Source organism: Sturnira hondurensis, unplaced genomic scaffold (genome assembly GCF_014824575.4).
Source record: "Sturnira hondurensis isolate 20B ecotype Veracruz unplaced genomic scaffold, ASM1482457v3 Scaffold0014302, whole genome shotgun sequence".
NCBI lineage: Eukaryota > Metazoa > Chordata > Mammalia > Chiroptera > Phyllostomidae > Sturnira > Sturnira hondurensis.
Window position 1 is genome coordinate 1,180,268 of NW_028086933.1, and position 25,613 is coordinate 1,205,880.

The 25,613-nt window shown below is 37.4% G+C and overlaps 1 protein-coding gene across 1 annotated transcript in view; it reads left to right on the forward strand.

Moving 5' to 3' along the window:
- CTNNA3 (catenin alpha 3) overlaps positions 1 to 25,613 on the forward strand; it is a 1,522,505-nt gene that overhangs the window by 797,770 nt on the left and 699,122 nt on the right. Inside the window, exons 8-9 of the mRNA XM_037062679.1 lie at positions 412 to 492; positions 10,496 to 10,648. Coding sequence (XP_036918574.1) covers positions 412 to 492; positions 10,496 to 10,648 — 234 coding nt within the window. The remainder of the gene's footprint in view (positions 1 to 411; positions 493 to 10,495; positions 10,649 to 25,613) is intronic.

The following is a 25,613-nucleotide window of genomic DNA, read 5'->3' on the forward strand; positions in this document are numbered from 1 at the left end:
TGCACAATACACAGTGGAAATGACTTTAGGAACTCCCACAGAAGTTGACAATTTGGACATTTAATGCTTTTAAGCTAATTGTATGCTTCGCAATTAAAAGTTGACTTGTTAAGAATGATGATCCGAGTTTTGGGAGATAATACTCTGCCTATTGCCACAATGGATGCAACCCAGCCCTGCATCAGAAATATTCCAGAAGCTTAAAGAAGAAAACAATGAGAGCTTTAATCATCATTCTACATATTTAGTCTTAAGTGAAGTGCTCATGAATCACATGCAATATCATGGCAATTTTTAGACCTATTCTTAAAATTTCAAGCTGTTATTTTCAGGAAATTTAGAAAGCAAATTGTTAAGTGCCAAAGAATAATTTCGTAACATTACTTATGCCATTTTTTCTTCTCCCTGCAGGCTGGAAGAAAGGAGAGGAGTAATACCCTGAATATTGCCATAGACAACATGTGCAAGAGGACTAGAGACCTTCGCAGACAGGTGAGGAAAGACAGGACGTGGAGACAGAAACACCATGCAGAATGAACCTCTTTCCCCCCCATTGCTGGAATATTTATTTTTTGTTTTTGTTCTTTTAAAATTACTTTAAAACACAAAACAAGAAAAATAAATGTATACTTTCAGCAGCTACATACCTCAACCATTTTCATGACAAACATGATCTATGAGAAAGTGTGGGACTGATTATCAGACAGTTACATTTAAATGCTGACTTTGCTCTCATCATCTGTGTGATCTTGGGGGTAGATTTTATCTTTCTGAGTCTCTCTGAACCTATAAAATGGGATTAATAATTCATAACAGAGCTGTTAGGATTAAATGAAATGCCTATTATGGCCTGCTACATTGTGTTTAGGGAATGTTGGTGAATTGATTCTATAACATTAAAAACTGAGTTTATCATCCCAATGCTTACAGCAAGCAACTAGTGATCCGGGCAACCCATCAGTTCCTCCTTCTAGTTCTTGTCTGGATGCTTCAAAAGTTAGTTTCTGTTTAAGTTAAGGACACTTTTCAAACTTAGACCAGCAGGAGTATATGATTAGAAAAAATTTCATTAAATAATTTCAAAGAGCCCTGGCTGGTGTAGCTCAGTGGATTGAGCTCGGGCTTGCGGACCAGAGTATCAAGGTTTGATTCCCAGTCAGGGCACATGCCTGGGTTGCAGGCCAGTTCCCAGCAGGGGACGCATGAGAGGCAACTATACATTGATATTTCTCTCCCTCTCTCCTTCCCTTCCCCTCTAAAAATAAATAAATAAAATCTTTAAAAAAATAATTTCAAAGAACAGTATTATGCCATAAGTAAATTTGTTCCCCAGAAGTGTGAAGACTTTTCTGTTTTCACAGACATTTGTTTTCCATTCCTTTCTCTATTAAAAACCAGTCATTTTTCAAGCACAACTTTAATTTGGTCACCATTAAGTCACAAAAGGGGCCACAGACTTATCAACCATAAGCTTTTAATGCAATATATTATCGTAGTTTGATGGGAAGACTTAATAAAATGACCTGAGCAAACTTTTAATCCAGAAATAGATTTGGAAAAGGGATAATTAGGGACCCTCAGCCAGTTAACATTAGCTGTGTACAACACAATTTTGAAGGCTGGGAAAAATCCAAGATCTCAGCTTTATGGCCTTAATGTGAATTTTATTTTTACTGTCAGCACTTAGAATTATGGAATGCAAGAATTGGAAGGGTCTTATATGACGCAGATGAGAAAGCAAGCCAGTGTGGTGAGCTTATCTGTCTAGGGAGGAAGGGGCACCACCTCTACATGGGGCCAGAACCTGTACTGGGCCCGGGGACTCTTCACCTCAGATCTGTCCTCCCTGCTGGTTGCTTGGCTTCTCTTCTCCATCTTCTCCAGGATTTCCACCCCATCTGCTCCTGCAGGACTTGGGAACGTTGTTCCTATGAGCCATCAGCGATTTTCTCTTTCATTCCCACCTCATCACTCAATGCCTTCCGTGCAGTCATGCATAATGAACTAATGTACATTTATTCTCTCTGAAGCTTTGGGACCATCATTTTTCTTCAAAAGGAAGTCAAGATAAACCAATCCCTTGTGTGTAGAGTTACCCGATTTAGCAAATAAAAGCACAGGACACCTAGACAAATTAGAATTTCAGATTAATAACAGATATGTTTTCATATAAGAATGTCTCAAATATTGCACAGGACATAATAGTATTAAAATAATTATATTTTTATGAAATTGAACGAGGCATCTTGCATTTTATCTTATAGACCTACTTGTGTTTCTACCTCATTGTTTTGGTTAAGTATTGCTGCTGAACAAACCACCGCAAATGATGGCAACCATTTTATCATGTTTCATGATTCCATGGATTGACTGAGGGTCAGCAAAACTTCTGTAGTATTTTCACTTGTAGTCTCTCATACAGAGGCAGTCAAATGGTGGCTGTGTCTGGGTATTTGAGGCCTCAGTGCCTCTTCTTTCCTCTTCAACATGAAGTCTGATCTCCTAGGCTTTCTTCCTGTGGCTTCTCTCTCCAGCTGGGTAGCCTGGATTTCTTACATGATGTTTCAAGACTCCAAGAAAGAAAAGATGGAAGCTGCTGGGCCGCCTTAACGCCTGAGCTCCAACGTCACTAGATTGTTGTTTCCCCCACAAAATATAGATTAAAACAGTCACAAACCCTGCCCTAGGTTAACAGGAGCAAGTAGAATATCTCTCGTGGGAGAAGTGCTCTGAATACACAGAAAGGGGTGGGGCTCTTCAGAGCTATCTTTGGAAACATCCATGGTCTTCGGTGTCAGTGCAGTAGTTGCTATGGTTCATTCTCAGTATCCTTATTTGCCCTCCCTGGACTTCATTTTCGATCCTGATATTTATGCCTCAGGCAATAATAAAAACTAGTTAAAACAGCAACATGAGTCATTTCCACCTCTTCTTATTCTTGTAAAGTTCATCATGCAGTTTGGTTTAAGCATCTTAGCTCTTTCGCACAGGAAGGAGAAAAATCTCAACTCTTAAAATGTTTTTCTTTGCAATATTCAATGTTCAGCTCTTGTTGTGGATGTTTGTTTTTAGTAAAAAAATAAACAGAGCCCATCTTTCTGCGTATTCATCGTAATCCCCTTGTTTACCCTTGGCTTGTCAATCAGCAACAGAGAAACATTTTAGCTTTGGTTCAGAGAATCACTGGATTTCATCTGTGAGGAACGAGATAAATTGCTTAGATGTATCTGAGGAGGACAAATTGTACATTTTTGGGCGATGAGATTAAATGTCCTAGGAGGTGACTTCGTGTTTATTTGTTTTAAACTTGCTCTGTGACTTGAATGCTTTTTGCACTTGAAAAAAAGACAAAAGTCCTTACATGGTGTTCCAGATTCTCTGTAATTTGGCTCCAGAGTAATCCCCTTAATTCTTTTTAAAACTATTTATTTATCTTTATTGTTTTTGCTACGACAGCTATTTCCGCTTTTTCTCCCTTTCCCCACCTCCACCCCGCCTCACCCCTTCTCCCCTCCCTGAACCAATTCTCCGCTCAGTTCTCATTCCCGTTGTTCACTTGGAGTGTTGCACACAAATGTGCTTTGTTAATCCCGTGGCGGTCTCCCTAACGTTCCTTCACCTTCTGCATACATCCTTGGTTCTTCCTCCTCACCACACCAGCACAGTCACCTGTACTCTGACTAAAGGGTCTACTTGGTGCTCTCCAAATTTCCCATCACCTTTCTCCCCAACCCACACGTACCCGGGTCCTTGAATATACCGCTTGTTTACCTTGGAGCCTTCCTGGTCCCCTTTATTCCCCCCTCATCAACTGAGGAAGTACAAGTACTAAATTCTCGTTCTCCCACAAGACCTGTACAGTTGTCACCAGCTGGAATGGTTTTCTTCCGAGAGCACTGGTAGCACGTGGAGTTCTACTGTCGCGGTGATCATATTCAGCCAGCACTTTCTTTCCACGGAGTTTTACATCCTTAAAATGATAGTTATGACAACATTTCACATTTTATAAGTGCTTTCCAAAACTTTCCACTAATGCTAGTCCTTACAGTATTGATTTTTATCCCTGAAGTGAGAAATAGTGCCATAGTACTATTATCTTCACCTCAGGAGAGTTAATTCGCTGAACATCACCCAGCTAACTGGTACAGCCAACCTTTGGGCTCCTGTCCCCTCAACCTCAGCTCAAATCTGTAACTGCTACCCCATGAACCAGTTCACCTGCAGAATGTCTGGTGCCTAATGCTCTGGTTTTACTGTCGTAAATTGTTTTCTTTCTTATTATTGGCTTTACATACTTTTCTTTAAATGTAAAGGTTCTTCCTTTAGTCTCTTTTTCTTATTTATTTGAGAAATGCATACGTATACAATTCTTAAAAGGAGAGGAAGAATTTTGAACCTTCTTTATTAAAAATCTAAAACAATGTCTATATTCCACTTCTATTGTATTAGTCAGATTGAAACATACATTTGGTTTCATTAAAGGCAAGTTAAAATTTTAATGGGAGTATATTGAGAAAAAATGATCTATTTCTTAAATGCCAAAGAAGGACTTGCAGTAGGTACATCAAATAAAATAGGATTTTAGTAAAAAGAAAAAGACAAAATGAAAACTTGATTAATTCTTTAGTTGCCAAGTTGCTGAGTGGGTGTATCCATTACTTCTTCATGCTGGTAGTAGCAGTGCCACACTCAGAAAAAAAATATGTAGGTTTTTATACCTCCTCTTCATTCTAACATTGAAGAATACTAAGTATCCATAAGATGCATTCTCATTAAGTTTATACACATGCTCAATCAATTATTAGGTAACTTAGCTCTTATTAGTAAATTGAGTTTTGAAAGTTCTGTTTTGCTACTTGACTTAAAATTAAAGTGACATTATTATACACAAATATGTTTTCCATGTTCCCTAAAAATGATTCTTTTCTAAAACACTTTTTTATCTTTCCTCTTCCCCTCACAATTTTATTCTTTCTCTTTCTTTATTTGGTGGGGGCAGAGATTGCTTACAGTTTTTACTTTGTGGTTTCAATTGTAGAGAAATGTATCATTTTTTTATTGGAGATCCCAAACCAGTTACATTAGTGTGAGATAGAAAAATTGATGTCTCAAAACCTTTTATTAAATTGTAGTGATAAAAAATGGAAAGCTCCTTCATTTGGTTTTGTGCCTGATATCTTTCACACAGGTATTTATTAAAAATACATACTTCTAAGTCCTTTGGCCTCCCACTAACTTCAAATTTTGTAGCCTCTAAGGTTGTCCTATTTCTACATTGGCATGTTGGATTCTTCTTTAAAGTTATTGTCTATCATCTAAGTGAAAAGCATGAGTTATTCTATTGGGCAGAAAAGGTGTTTATATAGATATAAATGACTGTACAATATAAGTGGGAAAATATCCCATACAACTATGTCAGAAAGAAAATCACTTAGCATGGCATTCAAGGCCTTTCCTGTCTTGTCCCTATATGCATTTCTAGTTATATCATAATATTTTTCCCACAGTCAGCATAATACAGGGGAAGGCAGAATCAAACCTGGTGGTATGTAAAACAGAAGTGACACTGTGGGATTGTCAATGTGTAGTTAATGTAAAACATTGCAGTCTGTGGCTTTGTACATGACCAAACAACATTAACACCAGGCAAATATGTCTATTTTATATTGGAATCTCCTGAAAGCAGTTTCTCAGACTGAGGCCTGCTACAGGTAGTTTATATGGGAAGTGATGCCAAGAAGCTGGTGTAAGAGAACATGAAATGTAAAAGAACAGGTAGGGAAGAGGGAAAGGATATGCTATTGAGGTTGCTCCTATAGGCAGCGGGAGCTTATGAACCTTTGAGGGGGGACATAATGCCTTCCAGAATTGTTTGACCACTGGATGCATGCTGGGAGTTTTATCTAGTAGCTCCTACACTGCCATTGGTTGAGGGCTACTGCCAGTGATGTTGACTTTCCAGAATGCCCAGGCGCTTTGTGCAAGGGCTGAGAACTGAGAGAGACTTAAAGCAAGCCCTGAAAAAGAATAACTAAGAGAAGCATGGAATGCACTCAAGGTGGATGTCTTCAGAGGACATGAAACAGTTCCCCTCAGCAAGAGCTGAAATCAGACTGACCCAGTATATGAGATGTAAAGCACCAAAAGCCCTACTGCAGTTCCTAATCATGTCTATAAATGTGATGGTAATGATGAAGAATCAGCGAGATAGGCAATATGGTGAGAAAATTGTGGGTTGGTTGCATCAATTGCACTACTTATTGTTTGCGTGGGTTAAATCGCTTTCAAAACGAAACATGTTTTTCTTCCTGCTAACTGTGTGTTATCTCTTAAAGGTATCACTCATGCCTAACACAAGTCACCAGTTTCTGGCCATTTAATTCTGTCATCTTTTAATCTTCTTCTCTTACTTTGTTCTTTTTGCCCCAAACGATTTCCATCACCTTCATTTTACCGAATGGGATCTTCTATCAGTCCTCACGCTACCATTATGTTCTAGTAACACGAGATACTTGTGACATCCTGAGGATCCTTCTGTTTCCTTTGATTATGATAGTCTGTCTTCCTAGAATGCTATGCTTCCCACTTCCTATTCGGCTTTTAAACTGGAGTACATATATCCCATTCTTACTCCAGCCTTCCTCATCAGGACCACCAGTATAAACTTCTTCATTTTTGCTTTTCCTAAGACGAGCATCAAACTGTGTTCATTCCTCACTCACTAATAGTTACCTTGTGTTTGTTGCCCTGGCAGGCACCAGGTTGCTGAGAATGGTGCCTTGTCCTTACACAGACCAAAATGCATCTGTTGGTTTAAATGAATGTACAATTACAGAAAATAAAATTAATTGTGCTCATTATAGCTGACATTATATTATGTCAGATCATCTTAGTCCATTTTCCAAAAGAATTTTGAAGATGTCGGCATAGACCTTGTTTGAAAGCTCATTTTCTAATCCTTTACTAGTGTTTTATTGAAGATAATACCACATGTAGTGGAATACCTTTTCTCATCCCATGTGTTATGTAGTTAGCAACATGCTTTCGAAAAAAGCAAAAGCAAAAGTTCTTACTTTGGTTTAATATTTTTAAAAATGGCCAAACAATTTATTTATTTATTCTTTATTTAATAGTAAATCAGCTGTACCTTGAGCCTCACCTTTGTAATATGTTTTAGTACTCATTCATGAAATAAAGGCTTGAATGAATGGCAGGGAAATTACAGTTGAAAACCTTGAAGAAATCAAAATAGAACAGGCAGTAAAGATCATTAAAATGAAGGGAAGCCCTGACCAGTGTGACTCAATTGGTTGAGCATCATCCAACAAAACAAAATGTCACTGGTTAGATCTCTAGTGGGGGCATGCCTGGGTTACAGGTTCAGTCCCCAGTTGGGGCTAATGCCGGGGTGGTGGGGTGGTGACTGATCAGTGTTGATCTTTCATGTGAATGTTCTCTCTCTCTCTTTCTCCCTCCCTTTCCCTCTTTCTAAAAATAAGTCAGTAAAATCTTTTTTAAAATTAAGGGAACCACGGAGGCAAGAAGAATCGACCATAGTAAATGTATCCAGCTCTGGAAAAACATTGCTATAATTATTTAGGTATTTAAAAAAATGGCACAATTTTTCTCCATCTCTCTAGATTTTTGAATGGTGATAAATCAAAATGTATTTTCTTAAAAGCACAAGAAGACAATTTGACTTTCTGCATGTAGTTATATTGTAGATGGAAACAAACATCAAAGCCATTTATATGAAAAGCAATCCCTCTTTAAACCTGTTTCAGTATAGTTAATACCGAGTCTTGCTTCTTCATGTCCCAAATCACTAGGAATAAGAGTTCATTGTCACTGTCTCTGCCCCCTCTTCTCACACTTATTCTTTAAACCACAGCAATGGGACTCCTGCTCTAACTTTTCCACTGAAACTGCTCTAAGCTCAGCAGTAACCTTTTAGTGGTCAAATCCAATAGACAAGTCTTGGCTATTTTCATTTAATTTATTTTTAAATTTGATTCTGAAACCTATTATCTTCTTGAAATTTCTTGGCTCTTAGTCTCCTGGTTTCCTTTATTATAGTATTTAATGACTAACTTTTCCATTTGATTATAATGGACCATGCATTTCATCTTGACATTTTTCACAATACCCTGTTCTTGGTAGGAATGTAAGAAATGGTGTTCAGAATATCTGTTGAATTGAATGAAGTCAAATAGAAAAGAAGATTCAACAAGTTCATAATGTAGGTGTTATAATTGTGTTTGGTAGCATAAGTTCATTTGGAGAACACTGACACAGAGATTTATTTGAAAGTTTCTCCTTTAGTTGTTGGCCATTTGCTCTCTTTGTGTCTTGGCCATACAGTTGTCCCTCACTATATTGTGGTTCACTTATTGTGGCCTCACTGTAAACCTGTGATACAGTGAGGCCACAATAAGTGAATAGTTATACAGAGGGGGACAACTGTAACTTCTCTGGTGAGTCCCCATATAGAATTTTATGTTGTTAAAATTATGTAGGTTTAAGAGTGTAGAAAGTGTTGAAGAGCATATGAAGTGTTTATAAGAGTGTGGAAAATGTTTATAAGAGAGATGGGAAAGGTTTATAGTAGTGTGGGAAGGGTTTATAAAGCCTTAAAATATACATAAATAATAAAATTAATATAACACTGCTACTTTGTGGATTTTCACCTATTGTGGGGGTCTCTGGAACGTAACTCCTGCAATAGGTGAGGGATCACTGTATTCTCAGTCACTTTTTAGGTTTTACTCTTCCATCGGAATGACTCCCTAAAAATGGCTGTTATGCTCCTTTCTCCTTCCAATACCCCCTTCCCCTTTGTCCATTCCTAAGATTTCATCTTTGGATATCGTCTCACTGTACATCTCTCTCTTTCTGATCCTGTCCACTTCCTTGGCTTGAATTGTCTCTCACATGTATGCTGGCTTTCCATTGCATAATTCTTTTTGCTGACCCCCTTATAGCCCACCTTCTATTTGTCCTAACTATGAATGAAAAAAGAAAAAAATGGAGGGCAGAGAGATGGTCATTGAAAATGGTTTTCCTTCTGAGAGATTCATTCTACTTTTCTCCTATATGTCCAGAACTAACACAATTTGTACTTCCCAGTACATGTGCTAATGTACCACCTCTTGCCTGATTTTCTCTGTCCCCTCTTTATGGAAGGAAAACACATTGTTCATTCACTTCCTTTGCCTTGTAACCCCTGAGCACTCTACACCCCACCCTAGTAAAGGCTCAGTAAATATTAATTAGTTGTCATTAGTGATTTGCCTCTCTGCATGCTAAGTAGAATTTTTCCTTGAGGATTTCCTGTAGCTTTTGTGAAATTGCCTGTAGCCAGTATATTTTATAGTTCTGAGCAAGCTCTAATATCTTAGGCGGAGGTATTTCCTCCCAGGAATCTAGAATTATTATGAACTTATTTTTCTATAATTATTATAGAAAGATAGACTATATTTTTTCTATATAACTACATCATTCAACCCCTTGAAAATGTATTATTATTTCTCATATAATTCTAAACTAAGTTAAGTGTCTATTGGTTTTTTAAAAATACTGCCAAAATATAATTTTCACAAAAGGCAAATTACAAATTTTCTGTCTGATAGCTATTCATTTATTTGTTTTATTGTATAGAAATTATTAAATTAAATGAAGGGGTAATCAAAACACTCTGGGGCCATTCATAGTTATTGGCATTATTAATAAATATTTCATGATATTGTGATCCTCAAGGGGTCAATGTTATATAAATACAAAGCACTAATTTTCTAATGCATTTTTAAATTTCTGGAGATGTCTGCTGAGTAGAGTAATTGCTTGATTGTCATTTATAAGCTTACACAAATTCTCATTTAAAAGAACTAATTGTAGCAGAATGTTACACTTGTTTAATAATTTAAGGTGTGAAGGCAAGAACAATTAATGCAAATGAAGAAAATTGGACATCAAATTCATTTCTTATTTTTCTTGCTCTATTAATCCATTATCAACTGGTATAATCAACCTATATAACTTGGTTTAATTATCACAAAGTTTACAATTTAGCTAATCAAAATTTATCAGTTCCTCCAACAAGGCAGAAAACATTGAATAGTTTTATAATTATAAAAATACACGATGTACAATGTTGTTTATACACATACATAAACATTACAATAGAATACATTTTTGAGGAAAAAATTAAGTATTATCATGTATAATCTGCCAGGCTAAGTACAATTAAAGAAAAAAATTAGTGATTTTTAGGTCAAGTGACTTTAAGAGCAAGAGAGCTATTGCTTGATGATATTTTCTTTGCTATTTTGCTTATTTTAGCTTTGTATGTGACATACATATACAGTCTTAAATATGATTTTAAGGACTGTGCAAAAATATATGAAATAAATTTTGTATGTACCAAGGTTTTAAAATACAAAACAACATGAACTATTTCCTGATTTTTTTAAGGCATGAATTTTCTGTTTCCCCTCAGCTCCGTAAGGCCATCATTGATCATGTGTCAGACTCCTTTCTGGATACAACAGTCCCGCTCTTGGTTCTCATCGAAGCTGCCAAGAACGGCCGGGAAAGGGAAATAAAAGAATATGCCGCGATATTTCGTGAACACACCAACAGACTTGTGGAAGTAAGTGTACTAAAATTCTGCTCTAAACCCAGGAAAATGAGGCTCTCATTCCCCATTACAATCGAATTGTACTTAAATAAAAACTTTTGACAATATATTACCAATGAAGCAGAGTTGGGACAAATTAATGTGAAAGTATATATGTCAAACTGTATTAAATCGTTCCCCACTTGCTTGGAAAAGAAGGATTTATTTAGAAAGAGCTATGAAACTATAATCAATATTTTTAAATGCCTATTTTTTCAGAGTCACATAATTAAACTGGTTAGATGCAGATATTTTGTTCTGTTCTTACAAATATTTTCTTTTTTTAATTTAATTCTTGTTCAAGTACAGTTTTCTGTCTTATATTCCAAGCCCTACCCCCCCCAGTGCTCCCCACCTCCCTCCCATTTCCGCCCCCCACCTTAGTTATTGTCCATGTGTCCTTTATACTTGTTCCTGTGAGTCCTTCCCCTTTTCCCCTGTGATTCTCTCCCCTCTCCCTTCTGGTCCCTGTCAGCCTGTTCTGTATTTCAGTGTCTTTGGTTACATTTTGCTTGCTGTTTGTTTTGTTGTTTAAATTCCTGTTAACGGTGAGACAAATACCATATGATCTCACCGTTAACAGGAATTTTCTTTCTATTATAACTTAAAGGTAACAAAAATTCTATTTCATGCCATTTTTGGTTTTTCTACCATATCTTCATGGCTGTATTACTTTTTAAGCCTTTCAAGTAATATGCAACTATGTAATATGACTATAGAACAAGAATATAGGATATATTGAGTAGAGAGGTTCAGAGTAATTAAGTGGGGTTTAGTGGATCTGTCCATGCCTTAGATGGGGGAAGAGGAGGTGATAAAACTATAATTTCCTTCTGCTTGTAAACTGAAAACATGGAAATGCCCCAAAATTTAAGGGATGGGGTGGCATATTGTTCCAGGAGCCATGAAGGGCTGTGTGATTCCCAGGAAAAACATAATGATACCTATTGTATTATGGACATTGATGCGATCACAGTATAAAAAAGAGCCCAAAGGGGAAAATTTCCAGTGATGTGGTGGGGCTTCTAAGACTGGGAACCAGTGGCAGGAAGGAGAAAATGTGGCCGACTGCGTGCATATACCAGAGCTGATGCACTGCTGGTACCCATCCGTATGGTTATACAAATTGTTATGAGTAGTGTCTATAATAATTGTCAGCGCTCATGCCATACTGGTTATTAACTATTTTGACTGTGACAGCTTCCTATACTAGCCATGAATGCTGGTGAAATATGTGTTTGGGGGCCAAAATTGCTTGGTTTGGTTATACAAATTGCTTTGTTTGGTTATACAAATTGTTATGAGTAGTGTCTATAATAATTGTCAGCGCTCATGCCATACTGGTTATTAACTATTTTGACTGTGACAGCTTCCTATACTAGCCATGAATGCTGGTGAAATATGTGTTTGGGGGCCAAAATTGCTTGTAAAACTTGTGTTGAAATAGTCACCATCTGGATTAGAATCATGGTTTTCAATATGATACGGACTAAAATAGAGGGCCGTACTGACACCTTTTAGGTGGATCCAGTAGTAAGAAAGTTTCTAATGTGGCCAGTACTCATACTATAAACTCTCTTTTTGAATCTCAATCTTCACATCTAATAGATCAAAAGAGTAAATAAATAGATGATTGCTAAGATCACTTTATCCATAAAACTTGCCCACCTCAACTTTGCCATGTCCTTTGAACATCCTGAGAATTCTGTAAGACAGGGCAATGGCTGTACTTCCCATTGGCCTTATGTGGAAATGAAGGCACAAAATCCAAACCAGGATGATTACAGTCAGAGCTGATTCCCAGGTTTGCAGTTTTTAACTAATTTATTCAATGATTTATTATTTATCTAGTTTTATTTATTTTTTCTTATCTTCATTCCTCTAATAGTCATTAACTATACTCACAAGAGTGTGTTAAGAGGTACAAACAAGGGGAGCAGGTTGTTAAAAGTACCTGGGGATAGCCCCTGAGAATTGTGAAAGTTTTGTCTAAAAATGTATTATCCAAACTAAAGGCACACCAGGTGATAAAAACAACTTTTTGGTAAAATATTCTGAGAATAAAAGTTGATTTCTGCTAATAAAGTTGCATCCCTATTTCTATTTCTCAGTTTAGTGATTCTGTGAATCCTAAATCTCGTAAGAGTCTCAGTAAAGAGGGGCTCCTTGATCACATAATTTGGGGGAAAAAGCTTATTATCTCGACCATTTTACATTTCTAAAAAATCTGGAGTTAAAGAGACTGCTTTAATTCATGAGAATTTCCCCAAATTTGCCCAAGGAACTCTTTTTCATGATATTTATTACTAAGGAGCTGCCTTCAGGGAACACTTGAGAATGCTGCCTTAATTTACTACCAAGTGATGGCTTTTTATTACACAGGCAGAGCTCTAAGGGTCTGTTTTAAATGCTTAAGAATTTTGGAAATTATGTATTTTATGTGATTATTGAAAGAAAATATTTTGGAATTTTGAGCTACTAGGTGACTAAGAATGAGTCTAATTTAACTCTGTATGTTCCCTTAACACATTATAAGATTATGATAGATTTGGAATCTTGTAGTTCTCACTTTGGTGTAGCTAGAAGCTGGTCTATGTAACTTTCAGTTCTAGTTAGCGTTTACTTACTACATAACAGACCATCCCCAAACACAGTGGCTTAAAACAACCATTCATTATTCTCAAAATGATGTGTGGGTTGACTGGACAGAGCTGGGCGATTCTCCCTTAGGGTCTCTCATGTGATGCCTGGCAAGTATTGGCTGGTAATGTAGCCCTTCAAAGGTCTGACGAGGCCACACATGCACAATGGCACATTCCCGTGAATGGAAGTGCCAGTTAGCTGTGTGCTGGGAGCTTAGCTGCGGTTGTCGACTGGAGCACCAATCCACGGCATGTCCCTGTGGCTTCAGCCTCTAGCAGCATAATTTTTGAGTTCTGATATGAGAAGTCCTAAGAGTAAGGCAGAGACAGAAAGTAGACCTGATGTTCTCTTAAGGCCTGGGCCAGGAAATTGGGGCAGGGTGCAACTTCCTCTGTGTTTTATGGGTGAAAACAATCACAGAGCCAGCTCCAGCCCAAGGAGTGAGTGGCAACTGGAGACCATGAGACTCCACTTCTCAATGGAAGGCGTAGTGAAGGATTTGTTGCCACCTGCAATCTACTACACTTCTCTGGGCTTCATTTGCTTTATCTATAAAGTGAAGGTAAAAAAAAAAAAAAGAAGATATTTAAGGCCACTACCAGTTTCTAAACTTCTATGATCCAAGAAATACTTTTTACAGTTGAGAGACTTCTATTTTTCTGAGAGATATAGACATAGGAGAAAACGAAAATGATTTTTAAGTATATTACTTGCACGCTGGGTTCTTTATCAAGAAGGAAAGAAAGAGCATTACATTTATCTCTCAGGAAAATGCATTTCTGAAAGGAGATGTCTAACCAGAACAACAGAGAAAAATCATCATTAATTTCTTGCAAACATTGAGACAGAAGTGTCTGTGACAGTTGGGGAAATAGGGGAGTTTATATTATGAGAATATATCAGTTTCTCGAGGCATTCTGAGTTAACTTTGTATAGATTGTGTATCAATCCTCCACGTCCCTGCTTCCTACCACCTCCGTACACAAACATGCACATAGACCCATCTTACTCCCAAGCCGGGCAATTTGACATAGCAAGGCAGAAAGTCTTAGATTCTAAATGGCTTCAAGAAAAACCTATTTTCAACATGTCTTGGTTTTGATACCTCTACTATGTTTGTCAGAGAAATCTAAAATCAGTGAACTTGTTGAAGTAAGACTTCAGTAGAAAAAAAAAATCTCACTTTTAAAGAATTCCTATCAGATCTTGAAGAAAAACTCCATACTGTTAAAGGAACATTTTAGATAATGGTTAATGTGTAACTTTAACCAAAAAAAGATAATAAAAAGTGGAATGGAACACAAAGCACAAAAATACCAACCATTATGAAATTATATTGATAATAATTTGAAAACCAAAAGGATTTGAGGCAGTGGAGAAAAGAAATGGGAATAAGGAGCAAATCAGTCAATATTTAAGCCTGAACATACATTCCTATTGTCTAGTGGAGTCGTGCCTGAGGTCTCCTGTTTTAGTACCATGTAGTTTGGCTTAACATTTTTAAAATGATCATGGATGAAATGATGCTTATAAAAACCTTGGTAGTATCAATAATAGGAGACACTAGGTCCTTGTGACTAGTTTTATTTTGAACTAAGTAACTGTCAGGCAAAGCTGTTCCTACTCTGAATATCCAAGCTACTCTGTATTTTCGGATCCACCAAGCCACAGTGGGAAGGAAAAACAAGAATCAAGAGGCTCACAATTTGAAAGTTACCTTCACTTAGTGATTAGTAATTAATGACAAAGGTGCTCATTGATTAGGGCTTCCCCGTCCTTTGATCTTGCACAGACATTGAGTTAGAGAACCATTCACTCTACTGGCTTCCACTAATAATACCAATTAATCAGAAAGTTTAGAATAGTAATCTAAAAAATAAAAATATTTAGTAATTCTAGAGAGCAAAGATTTCTCAAATAATAGCAAAGTCTGAATAGCTAGTGGCAAGTAAATCTGTATTGAATGAAGGAACACATTTCTAACACCAACTCAGTTCTCATTTCTTCTAAAAAGTTGACTTTGGGGATTTCAATGGCTGGACTTGAACTATATGCCTGAGCCCAATTATTTAACTAGAGTGCCTCCTTATGCTACTGTACATGGATACTGAAAATAATTCTTCATAGCGAGTTAGCAGATACCTGTGCCATTAATTATCAAAAGCAGACACTACAAACCCTGCTCCGGATTTTGCTCAGAAGTTTGTGCTGATTTGATAACATCTTTAAAGAACTTTGCCTCCTTAGCAGATACAATTTGTAACTTTAATATGGTGATACAGCTCTTATTCAAAAGAATAATTGTCATTGTGTTCAACAAATGTATTATTTTTTATAATGGCTATTATTTAAAATTTCTCTAAAAGTTGTTTAAAAACTCCACTACTGTTTTTGAATCATATTCTAATTTGTGCTCAGAAAATCAGCTCATGGTAACACCTCCAGTTTATCCCGTGGGTTTTAGTGTATTAATTATTATTAAATATGACAGTGCTAATGTTCGAGACCTGAAAATGTTCTGAGAACTGAGATGTTCCTCTATGTGAAAAGCCAGGTTTGGTGGTGCTTTGACTTACTCATCAAAAATTTGTGTCTTGGTGCACCTTATTTTAGTAAGTTTCATGGGAGCCTTTCATCAAAAAGGAGAAAGGTGGGTGGATATTTAATTATAATACTTCCTTCCAACCTACCAAGCTGATTATTCCCACTCACAAAATGGTGAGCCAGATTTAGCAAAAAGCCCCAGTGCCAAAGAGGGGGTTGTGGGGGGATGCTTGCTGTTCCTTATGGAGTCTTACCGCTCTCAGCTCTGCTGCGGTCCTTGCCTGTGGACACAGCACCATTCAATGTTACACGTTGCTATAATTGATCATCTTCTCTCAAATTAGGATATGTTCAATAAATAAAGCTTTTAGAGTCCCCTTCCATTTTCCTTCTCCCCCTTCAAGAGAAAAGAACAACCGCATGCTTACAGTTGTACACCAACCGACGACTGTTCTCAGTGAGCATCTTGGCCGCTCTCCTTTTTTGGTGGAAAGAATTAGTCTAGTTAAGTCAGGGATGCCTTCGCTCATGTACAATAGAGTGCACAAGTGTGACTGCCCACTGGCTGGATTAGAAACTCAGCATGTTAATCCTCCTTTGGCTAAAGGACAGGGTGAGAATGATCCCTAAAAGCCTGCCCAGTCAGCTTTCCGCATTTCAGAGTTTTCTTTATTCATTTGGAGTACAGAAAAAGGGTAGTGTCTTAGAAAAGTGGCACTTTCAGAAAAGTCAAGAGCCCACAGTAATCAAGGATAAATATTTTTTTAATAGAATATTCCTGTTCTGGAAGTAAGAGGAGAGAGAGAAAACTGTATGGGTTTAGAGTATTATGGGAAGTCAGCATGAAGCAAGCAATGTTTTCATCCAACTTGAAGAGTGGGCAGGAGTTGGATTTGAAGAACTGGAATTCCAGGTGGAGATGATAGCTTGAGTAAAGGCACAACACTTATTCCTGTGTCCCAGAAATGCCATAGACATGAAATCTGGATCCCTAAGTTGGCTGAAGCAGAATAGAGGCAGTCAGAAGCCTTGGATAGTTGTTTGCCAAGGTGGAGAGGTTAGATTTCATCTTACAGACCTGGATCCAGTAAAGAAGTTGGAGCAATGCAGTTGCTTCTCATCAGAGAAAGATTTAAAGGGATGCTATGTTTTAAGAGCATTTGCATATGGACTATTTTGCATCTGGATATAAAATTTTCTAACCCTCAAAAATTGATTTGAATCTCATGAGAATCAACTGGCATTTAAAAAGGACTGCATTTAAAATGTAACATCGTCACATATTAAAGTGAGAGAAGAAACCTACTTTTGATAATGAAATTGGAACCGAAAAGCAAGTGCCTCATGACTTAATGGCACCAGGTCGATGCTACCCAGTAGAAATATAAGGCAAGCCACATACATAAATTAAAATATTCTAGTAGTCACACTAAAAAAAGAACATAAACGGGTACAACTAATCTTAATAATATGTTCCATTTAATCCAGCATACCCTAAGCATTATTTCAACATGCAATTGGTATAAAAACTAATGAGAAACCTTACATCCTTTATTTTGTATCAAGTCTTAAAAATCTGGCATATACTTTATAGTTACAGCCTATCTTAATCTAGACTACTCACATTTTTAGTATAATAGTCATCTGGGGCTGGTGAGGATGTATTGTACTAGATAGATGAGTAACAAGTTGAGAACAGAAGTGTATTCATGCATTCATTTGTTTATTCATTTATTCAATATATATATCTTCACTGCCTACTGTGTGATGTATTCTGTGCTGGATGCTGAGAATGCTGTTTATAGCCTTTGTCTTTGCTTCCCTGGCCTGATATGTACCAAATGCAGCATTCAATAAGTCACTGCTGAGTAAATTAGTATAGAAACAAATAAAGTAGTTCATGAATCCTACAGAAAATCTTAAAGAAGGTAAATAGCATGACTTATTGCATGATGTGTGAAATATGGAGACAGACTTGGGTTCCAATCCTGGCTTCATGTTCTTGGGAAAGTTTTTCTTGTATCTGGCTTATGAATGCATACTGTATTGAAAAGTGAAGATAATGGTGAGATCAGATGGGATAACAGATTAGTGTACTGAGTGCCACATGCTGTGGACAGTGTTTTTCAGTGACTATTAGTCTTCTTTCCTTTTCTCTAAAGTTGTAAAAAACTTTTTACAGGTTTAGTTTAGTTTTTTTCTTCAAAATCTTATTTGCAAATAAGAAAACCTTTAATCTTTAATACCCCTAATAAGCAATGGCATTTTAATTTGAAAAAAATGCTTTTATAAGGTAATTTAAAATTTTCTACAGTTGTTGGACCTTTGTATTCAACTTCCAAATACAGATAAAAGTGTTTTATCTTCCTTGATATATATTTTTTAATGCACACCTTTCCTAGATGGTGTGGCTCATTGGATTGAGCACTGGTCTAAGAATCAAAGGGTCTCCAGTTCCTGGTCAGGGCACTTGCCTGGGTGTGGACCAAGTGCCCAGTAGGGGGCTCACTAGAGGCAACCTCACATTGAGGTTTCTCTCCCTTTCTTTTTCCCTCCCTTACCCTCTTCTTAAAAATAATAAATAAAAGCATACCCTGATATGACAACTGTCCCAATACAATCTAACCAAATTATTTTGAATGAAGTGAAAGAGAACTAAGCACTACTAGAGCCGTCATAAAGGTGGAAAAAAAAACTAAGCAAACTTTTTTTTTTTTGCCAACCCAATATTTCTTTCTTTTTTTTAAAAATCATCTTCCAGGGGCATTTTTTAAAATTGCTCTTAAAGAGAGAGGGAGAGAGAGAGAGAGAAAGAGAGAGAGAAACATCAATGTGAGGGAGAAATGAGAAACACCGATTAGTTGCCTCCTGTACATGCCCGGACAGATCGTTCGATTCCACACCCTTTCCACAACCTTTCAGTTTACAGGATGACACTCCAACCTGCTAAGCCACACTAGCCAGAACAGGGTTGATGTACTTCTTTTTATCAGTTCACTGTTCCACTTAATTAAAATGTACAGTGAGTTCACTGTTCCACTTAATTAAAATGTACAGTGAATCTCTATACTATAGTCTACAGAGCTCATATACACAGAGCCCTACAATTAAAACCTGCTTTCATTTTTGTCTTGTGTTTTATCAAAGAGTTCTACTCTTCTGCTTAAGTGACTTTAGCAAGTCACTAAATCTCTCTGGGATTCAGTTTAATTATCTGCAAATGACAAATGAGGAATTAAATGTTATTCTTCATTCTTCACATTCAAGATTCCAGAAACCAGAGGAAGAGTTATTCTATTTGTTGTATACATTTAAATGATGTGGTCATACATGGAGGAGGCTGGTTAACAAAAGTATTAGGGGAGTGGTTATTTTATGGATTTCACAAGACAAAAATAACTTTTTATGGATAACTAAAAGAAGAGAAAAACTGGGGAAGAAATGAAAGTTAAATATAGAAAACATTTAGTAATCTACACCACCATCATGCAAAACATTTTTCTACCTATTACTCCATTGCACCAGTGCTCACAATGAACATTTTGCTGATCCAGAAACCTAGGCTGAAAGAAATTAAGCAACTCCTCTAAGGTCACACAGCTAATAGATGGCAGAGTAGGGCATCAGCCCGGTTCTATCCATGCCAGAAATCAGAGGAATAAAGGTAACACAATAAATCTAAAAGTAGAAAGTGAGCCCAAGTTTTGCATATTTAATTTCTTGATGGAGAGAGGAAAAACTTTTCTGAATGCTTTTAGACCAGAGACCTTCTATTAAGTAGATCAAGCTACAAAAGTTCCAAGAGTGAACTTCATTTTTTTCCAGAGAATCTCTAATCTTATTCCACTTTTCTGACTAGAGAAGTAGAAAAGCAGAAGTATGCATTTATGCCCATGAACTCCTCTGTATGCATTCTTTATAATTCTTAGGTAACTGCTTAGCTAATATTTAGTGATTAGTCCAGGATGTAAGACCTAAGTGAGATGAGGCATCATTTCCTCTGTGTACAAAAGTACACAAAGTCCTTTTGTAAGTGGATTGTTTGGATTTTAGAATATATTTTGCCTTTTAATCAGTGTTTTGTATACTGTTTATTTAGTTTTTCAGTTAGTCCACAAAAGCCTAGTTAACCAAAGTTAAAAATTGCAGAGCATTTCACTGGGAGTATTCTTTCTGACCTAAAATGTGGTTAGCTGTGCCTCTTTCCCTCACTCAACCTTGTGTGCAGAGCATCCCCAAAGGAGAGGCAGAGAATTCAAGTGCTTACAGTGGGGGAGGCAAACAGATAATGAGTGAAAAAGCTTGGCAGGGGCGTACCTGTGATGCAATGGAGAATATACGATGCAAGTGGAGAAAGCCACTTTACAGAGTGGCCGTCAGCTCATATTTTATCATTGTTGCTGTGCATAAATACAGGCCATGTGTTGTCAGACCCTAGAATTTCTCAAAGAGAACCCAGAAATATAGAATTTAATGTAAAAAATATACTGATTCCTAATTGTAGACAGATACATCAATTTAAAACACAATAAAATAAAAAATGCAGCCCTATCATCTGTGCCAATACATGTGCCAAGGACCACTAGTTTTGCAAGCTCTACTCCTAGGTCAAGTTTTGAGAGATGAACTTCAGCAAGATGGAAGTTTGTAATATATGTAGGTCAGATCTGCAGGATATCTCATGAGTGAGGATCGGTTATTGTAGCTAGGTAGTACAATGTAGGAAAGTAACCGTTCGGGGAAGTGGATTTCTTCCAGTTTTCTTTCTTGTAGTGGTTAACCTTGAAATAAGAAGTGAATTTAAAAGGGTTAAGGGCACAAAGAAAATCAGCTTCCTCCTTTTATCTGCTCTGCTGTTTGCAAGCAATACTAAGGTAAGAGTGGGAAGAGGATAAGGGGGGTCTTGCCAAAAGATGGTTCATGTGTACATTAGACCTGTTGAAAGCTATAGCTGTATATATCCAGGAAGCAGTTAGATTGGGCACTTTCTGCAAGATGGAAGTGTTAGATTTGATGCTTTTTAAGATGCCCTTATTACTGAGAAACAAAGTCAGATTTACTCTGCATTCCGTTTATCACTTTGTGTAGTATAAACAGTATGCAAAGAGACTCGGGTTTTCTAAATCACATAATTTCTTTTGAAATTATGCATGGAGTTTCAAAAGCACAGCAAAACATCCGCACAGGGTTTGACTTTTGTGCTTTGAATCAGCCCCGTAAATGATTACTGCTTGTTCTCCTTCTCTTCCTCTATCTTTCTTTCACTTTAGTTCTCTATCTCACTCTTTCACTTTGACCATTGGTGTAATTAAATTTTACTCATTATGTCAGAGGAGAATATCTAAGTTGGCTTTAATTTTTCTTTGATAGCAACATGATGTCAAAAGAGTTTGCATTATGTTTGCAAAAAGCCACTTATTCCCCAAATGTGTATGTGTGTGTATACACATACGCACACACATATATAAACAGGAGCTTTGCTGGCTGCCAAGGTGGATTCAATCACAGGCAGAGGAGAGAGACTGTGCCCTATAGCAACTTCTCAGCTAGGATTAGTCATTGTCAGGAGTTGGGGGAAGGGATGAATAGGCAGAGCACAGAGAATTTTTAAGGCTGTGAAAATACTGTGTATGATGTGATGATGATGGATACAAGTCATTACCCATTTGTTCAAACCATAGAATGTGAAACATCAAGAGTGAGCCACAATGTAAAGTCTGGTTTACATCATCTTTGGTATGATATGCTATGTCAATGTAGGTTCATCAGCTGTATAATAAGTAACAAAGGTACCACTCTGGTGGAGGATGTTGCTAGAGGAAGAAGGATGCATATGTGGAGGTAGGTGATATGTCAGAAGTCTCTGTACTTTGCCCTCATTTTTGCCATGAACCTGAAAATTCTCTAAAATATACTTTATTATATTACTAATTATTATTTTATTAATTTAAGGTGTATGTAAAACAAAAATACCATGGTATTAAAAAATCTAAGATAACGAGTCTTATTAGTGAATGTATTTATCTCTGATTGACAATTGATTAAAATTATTTAAATGTTTTTATGTAAACACTGTAGCCAGAATCTCCAGAATATCGAGCTGACAAGAGCTTCAGTACATCTGTCAACTAGCAGCCCTTCAGATATAACATACACTTAGGAAAACAGCCACATGACACCAGTTACACTCAAATTAGCAGATTTATCTGATTTCAAAAGTTGGGTAATTTTCAGCAATATTGGCAAGAACCAGAGGAAAACATTAAAGCAGCAGTCTTTTTTTTTAATCCTCACCCAAGGATATGGTTACTGATTTTAGAGAGAGGAGGGAAGAGTGAGAGAAGAGAGAGGGAAAGAGGGAGAGAGAGAAGCATGGATGTGAGATAGAAACATTGACCTGGTGCCTCCTGTAGGCGCCCCAGCAGGGGATTGAACCCTCACGTAGGGCTGTGCCCTGACTGGGAATCGAATCCACACTTTTCTGGTGCACAGGTTGGCCGTCCAACCAACTGAGTCACGTGGCCAGGGCAGCAGTGCCTTTAAAAACCCTGAGGTCAGAGAAAATAGCTATGGAATTGTTTTATAAGCTTGGAGACACACACAGATGTGGCATTCTTGTTTTTCATATGCCGGAAGGTTTAGAAAGCTTTTAATCCCAGATGCATACGTTTTACGTTATCATACTTTTCCAGTTTCTGAAGCCCCTTGCATTAGCTTTTCTTGCTTAGTTTTAGCATGAAGTGATGCTGGTGACTTTGATGCCAGAGATGAGGCAATGGAGCTTTGTGGCAAGAACTGACAGCAGGAGGCGCAGTCAGCAGCTCTTTGTAGGACAGACTGTCACCCTCCATTCTTCTGTGTAGATGTCTGAACTGTAGTCAGTGTAAGCATCCCATGTGACCTGTAAGTTCATGCCAGTGGGGTGGGGAATCCTCTCATTCTGTACCTAACTATTATTTTTATGGTTGCTATAAATCTTCCTCTTGCTAATGAGCAAGAAAGAGGAAGATGAATGAGGAAAAGCATAAGGATCACCCAAGATCCATCTATGTCTAGGATACCTTCCTACTTAAGGACTGTAAAAGAACAACCCACTCTAGAGCAGTTATTCATCACAGGGGTAGAAGTCTCCTTTTGTGGAGTCCTGTTTTCTAAATTTTCTAGGAATGTGAAAAGCACATTTTCATGACAATCTGGACTGTCACCTCAGGAATTTGTGGTCAGTCTCAGACATCTACAGGGAGCTAAAAAAGACTAGACCTGAGTTGTGACTGGCAGGTAGCTAAGTGGGGGTGAATAGATCGGTTTTCCATAATCCAATCTGTGTTCAGAAGATTTCGCAGCTATAAAGCTACCTGCTGAATCAGAAAAGGCCCCTAGTGCTGCAGTGAGAGTGTGACTCTGCAGGCAGATTTACATGAGCTTCAGAGGTCTTGGGGCTTCCGTGGTGTGATCACTTATATCACGGCGGGTTTAGCTGCAACCTATTCACAGATTGTTCACAGAGGTAGCCATGGTTAACCACTTAGTCCTGAAGAATTCCCAGCTGATTCATTATTTTTCTAAGTGTAGGAATGATTTTTTACTGTGTTAAAAGATTGAATACCTTTTCTCTCCAAGATAAAGACCACATAAAAAATGAAAACATGAAGGCCCATGATGATAGGACTTTCTCAGTTTGTAAGCAACATCCAAGTACTATAAAATAAAAACATTTTAATTAGGTTCTGTTCTTGGCTGTGCCAGTGGGCTGTGGACATTTTTACTTTTGGGTAAGTCCCTGTCCACCAGCATGTTATTTCTGTTTTGCCTTCTATCTTTATTATCTTAATGAATAAAACATTTTTTCTTGGATAATTCTTTGAGATTATTGACCAAAAATGTACAAAATAGGCCACTAATAACCCTCTTCTGTCAGTCAGAGCTCCATGTACTGTGTTTTCAGGCTGTACACCCCCACCACGATGCATCCACTTCCAATAATCTGTCAGGGGAAGGTATCTGAAGTTGTGGAAACAAACTTTTAAAGATTAATTATACCAGGGGGGAAATAGTTGTGCAAAATTTGGCACTCCTGGAGAGTCAAGGGAGCTCTCACTTTAGACTGTCTCTCCCTCTGTTCTTCTGTGAAGAGGCACACAGGGTGTTTCCGAATATGCCCTGTAGCAGTGACTGAACTTCTTCATGATTCCTTTTCCTCAAATGCAGATGGGGAATAATACTTCCTTACAGAGTATTGCAAAGATAAAATTACATGGTTAACGTGCCAGGACTCAGGAAAGAAAAAACACTATGCAGATAATGCTTGTAGTAATAGCCATCCTGTGTAAGTGCTTTTGTGTCCCAGACAATGTAACAAGCATTATCTCATTTAGATATTATTTGCCTCAATTTACAGAAAAGGAAGGTTAAGAATGGTGAATCAGTTTACCAGTGTCACACAGTTAGAAGATGGCAAAACTAGATTGTGTGCGCAGGTCTGAATGGATTCAAAGCCCATAATCTTTTTCTTCCCATTATACCTTTATAAATATGCTTCTCTGTCTTGACAAGTAATTTTTGCCTAGGCATCTATTTTTCTAATACTACCTAGTAATGTGTGTCAGCATTTACTCTAAATGATCTGATTGAACAGAAGGAGAGAGCCAAATAGAAGAACCCGAGAAAACTTCTAGTCTGCATTCTTTATTTTGCAAATAGGAAAGCTGAGGAACATGCCTAAGGCATATATGGTTAGCTGGTACAAGGGTGATTATCAATTAAATACCATTTAATATGCCATTTTAAATACCCCTATTTTAAATACCATTAATATGCCTTATAACCCCAAGTTTTTTCATGGAGTAATGTTATGTGTCTTTTCTCTTTAGCTAAGTGTATCAGCAGCTACAGTTCTGGCTTTATGCATTATCAGATCCTCCACATATGGGGTATACAGTGGTCATTCTGTAACTGTTAACCGAATGGCTAGGTATGAACACCCATGGCTCACATCCTTTGGAAGCAGGCCTGGCTTTTACAGGATGGTGCACTGTCACTGGAGTCCTTTAGATGTTTTGTGCATCTTGAGAATGTATTTCTAAATGGTAGGGTTAATGACAGCAGATGAACTTGTTTTCTGGTGTGATTTTTTTTTTCACCACATTTACTCGTTGGCCTTTAACAACTGTAGAATAAGCAAGTACAGGATAAACCTGGACTTTCCTCATGAAGTTGAAAAGATTTAGAATCTGTGTTGATATTTCTGCAGATACTAAACGTGAAAAGGCATGGGACTTGAGGAGACCCAAATGCATCATGCATTGTAAGGAGGGCCCCAGACCTTGTTGTAGTGACCGATCACCAAGCACAAGGAAGTGGTGACATGGTGAGAGAGAGCCCTGGAGTGCTGAGGGCACAGCCGACCGTGCCAATCCACGTAAAATAACAAAGCCAGAGTCTTAAACAGTTATTCTGGACTCTTAGAGAGAGAGTGTGTTAGTGTAGTTAAAAAATTTAATAGTGAAATTTTAAGAAATATCAGAAGTCATTAAACAATCACTTGGAGGAGATGATTCCTGAACTATTTTATTCCAACTCATTGTCCTCAATATAAAGAAACCCTTAGAACACCTGTAGACATAGTGATGACACCTCAGATTAAAAAGTAAAACAAGTGAAAAGTTTCATTTATCAAAACACAAAAGAACCTTAATTACACTGATTTTTTTCTATGTCATTTGATAAGTATTTTATTTGGGGCTCATGTGTT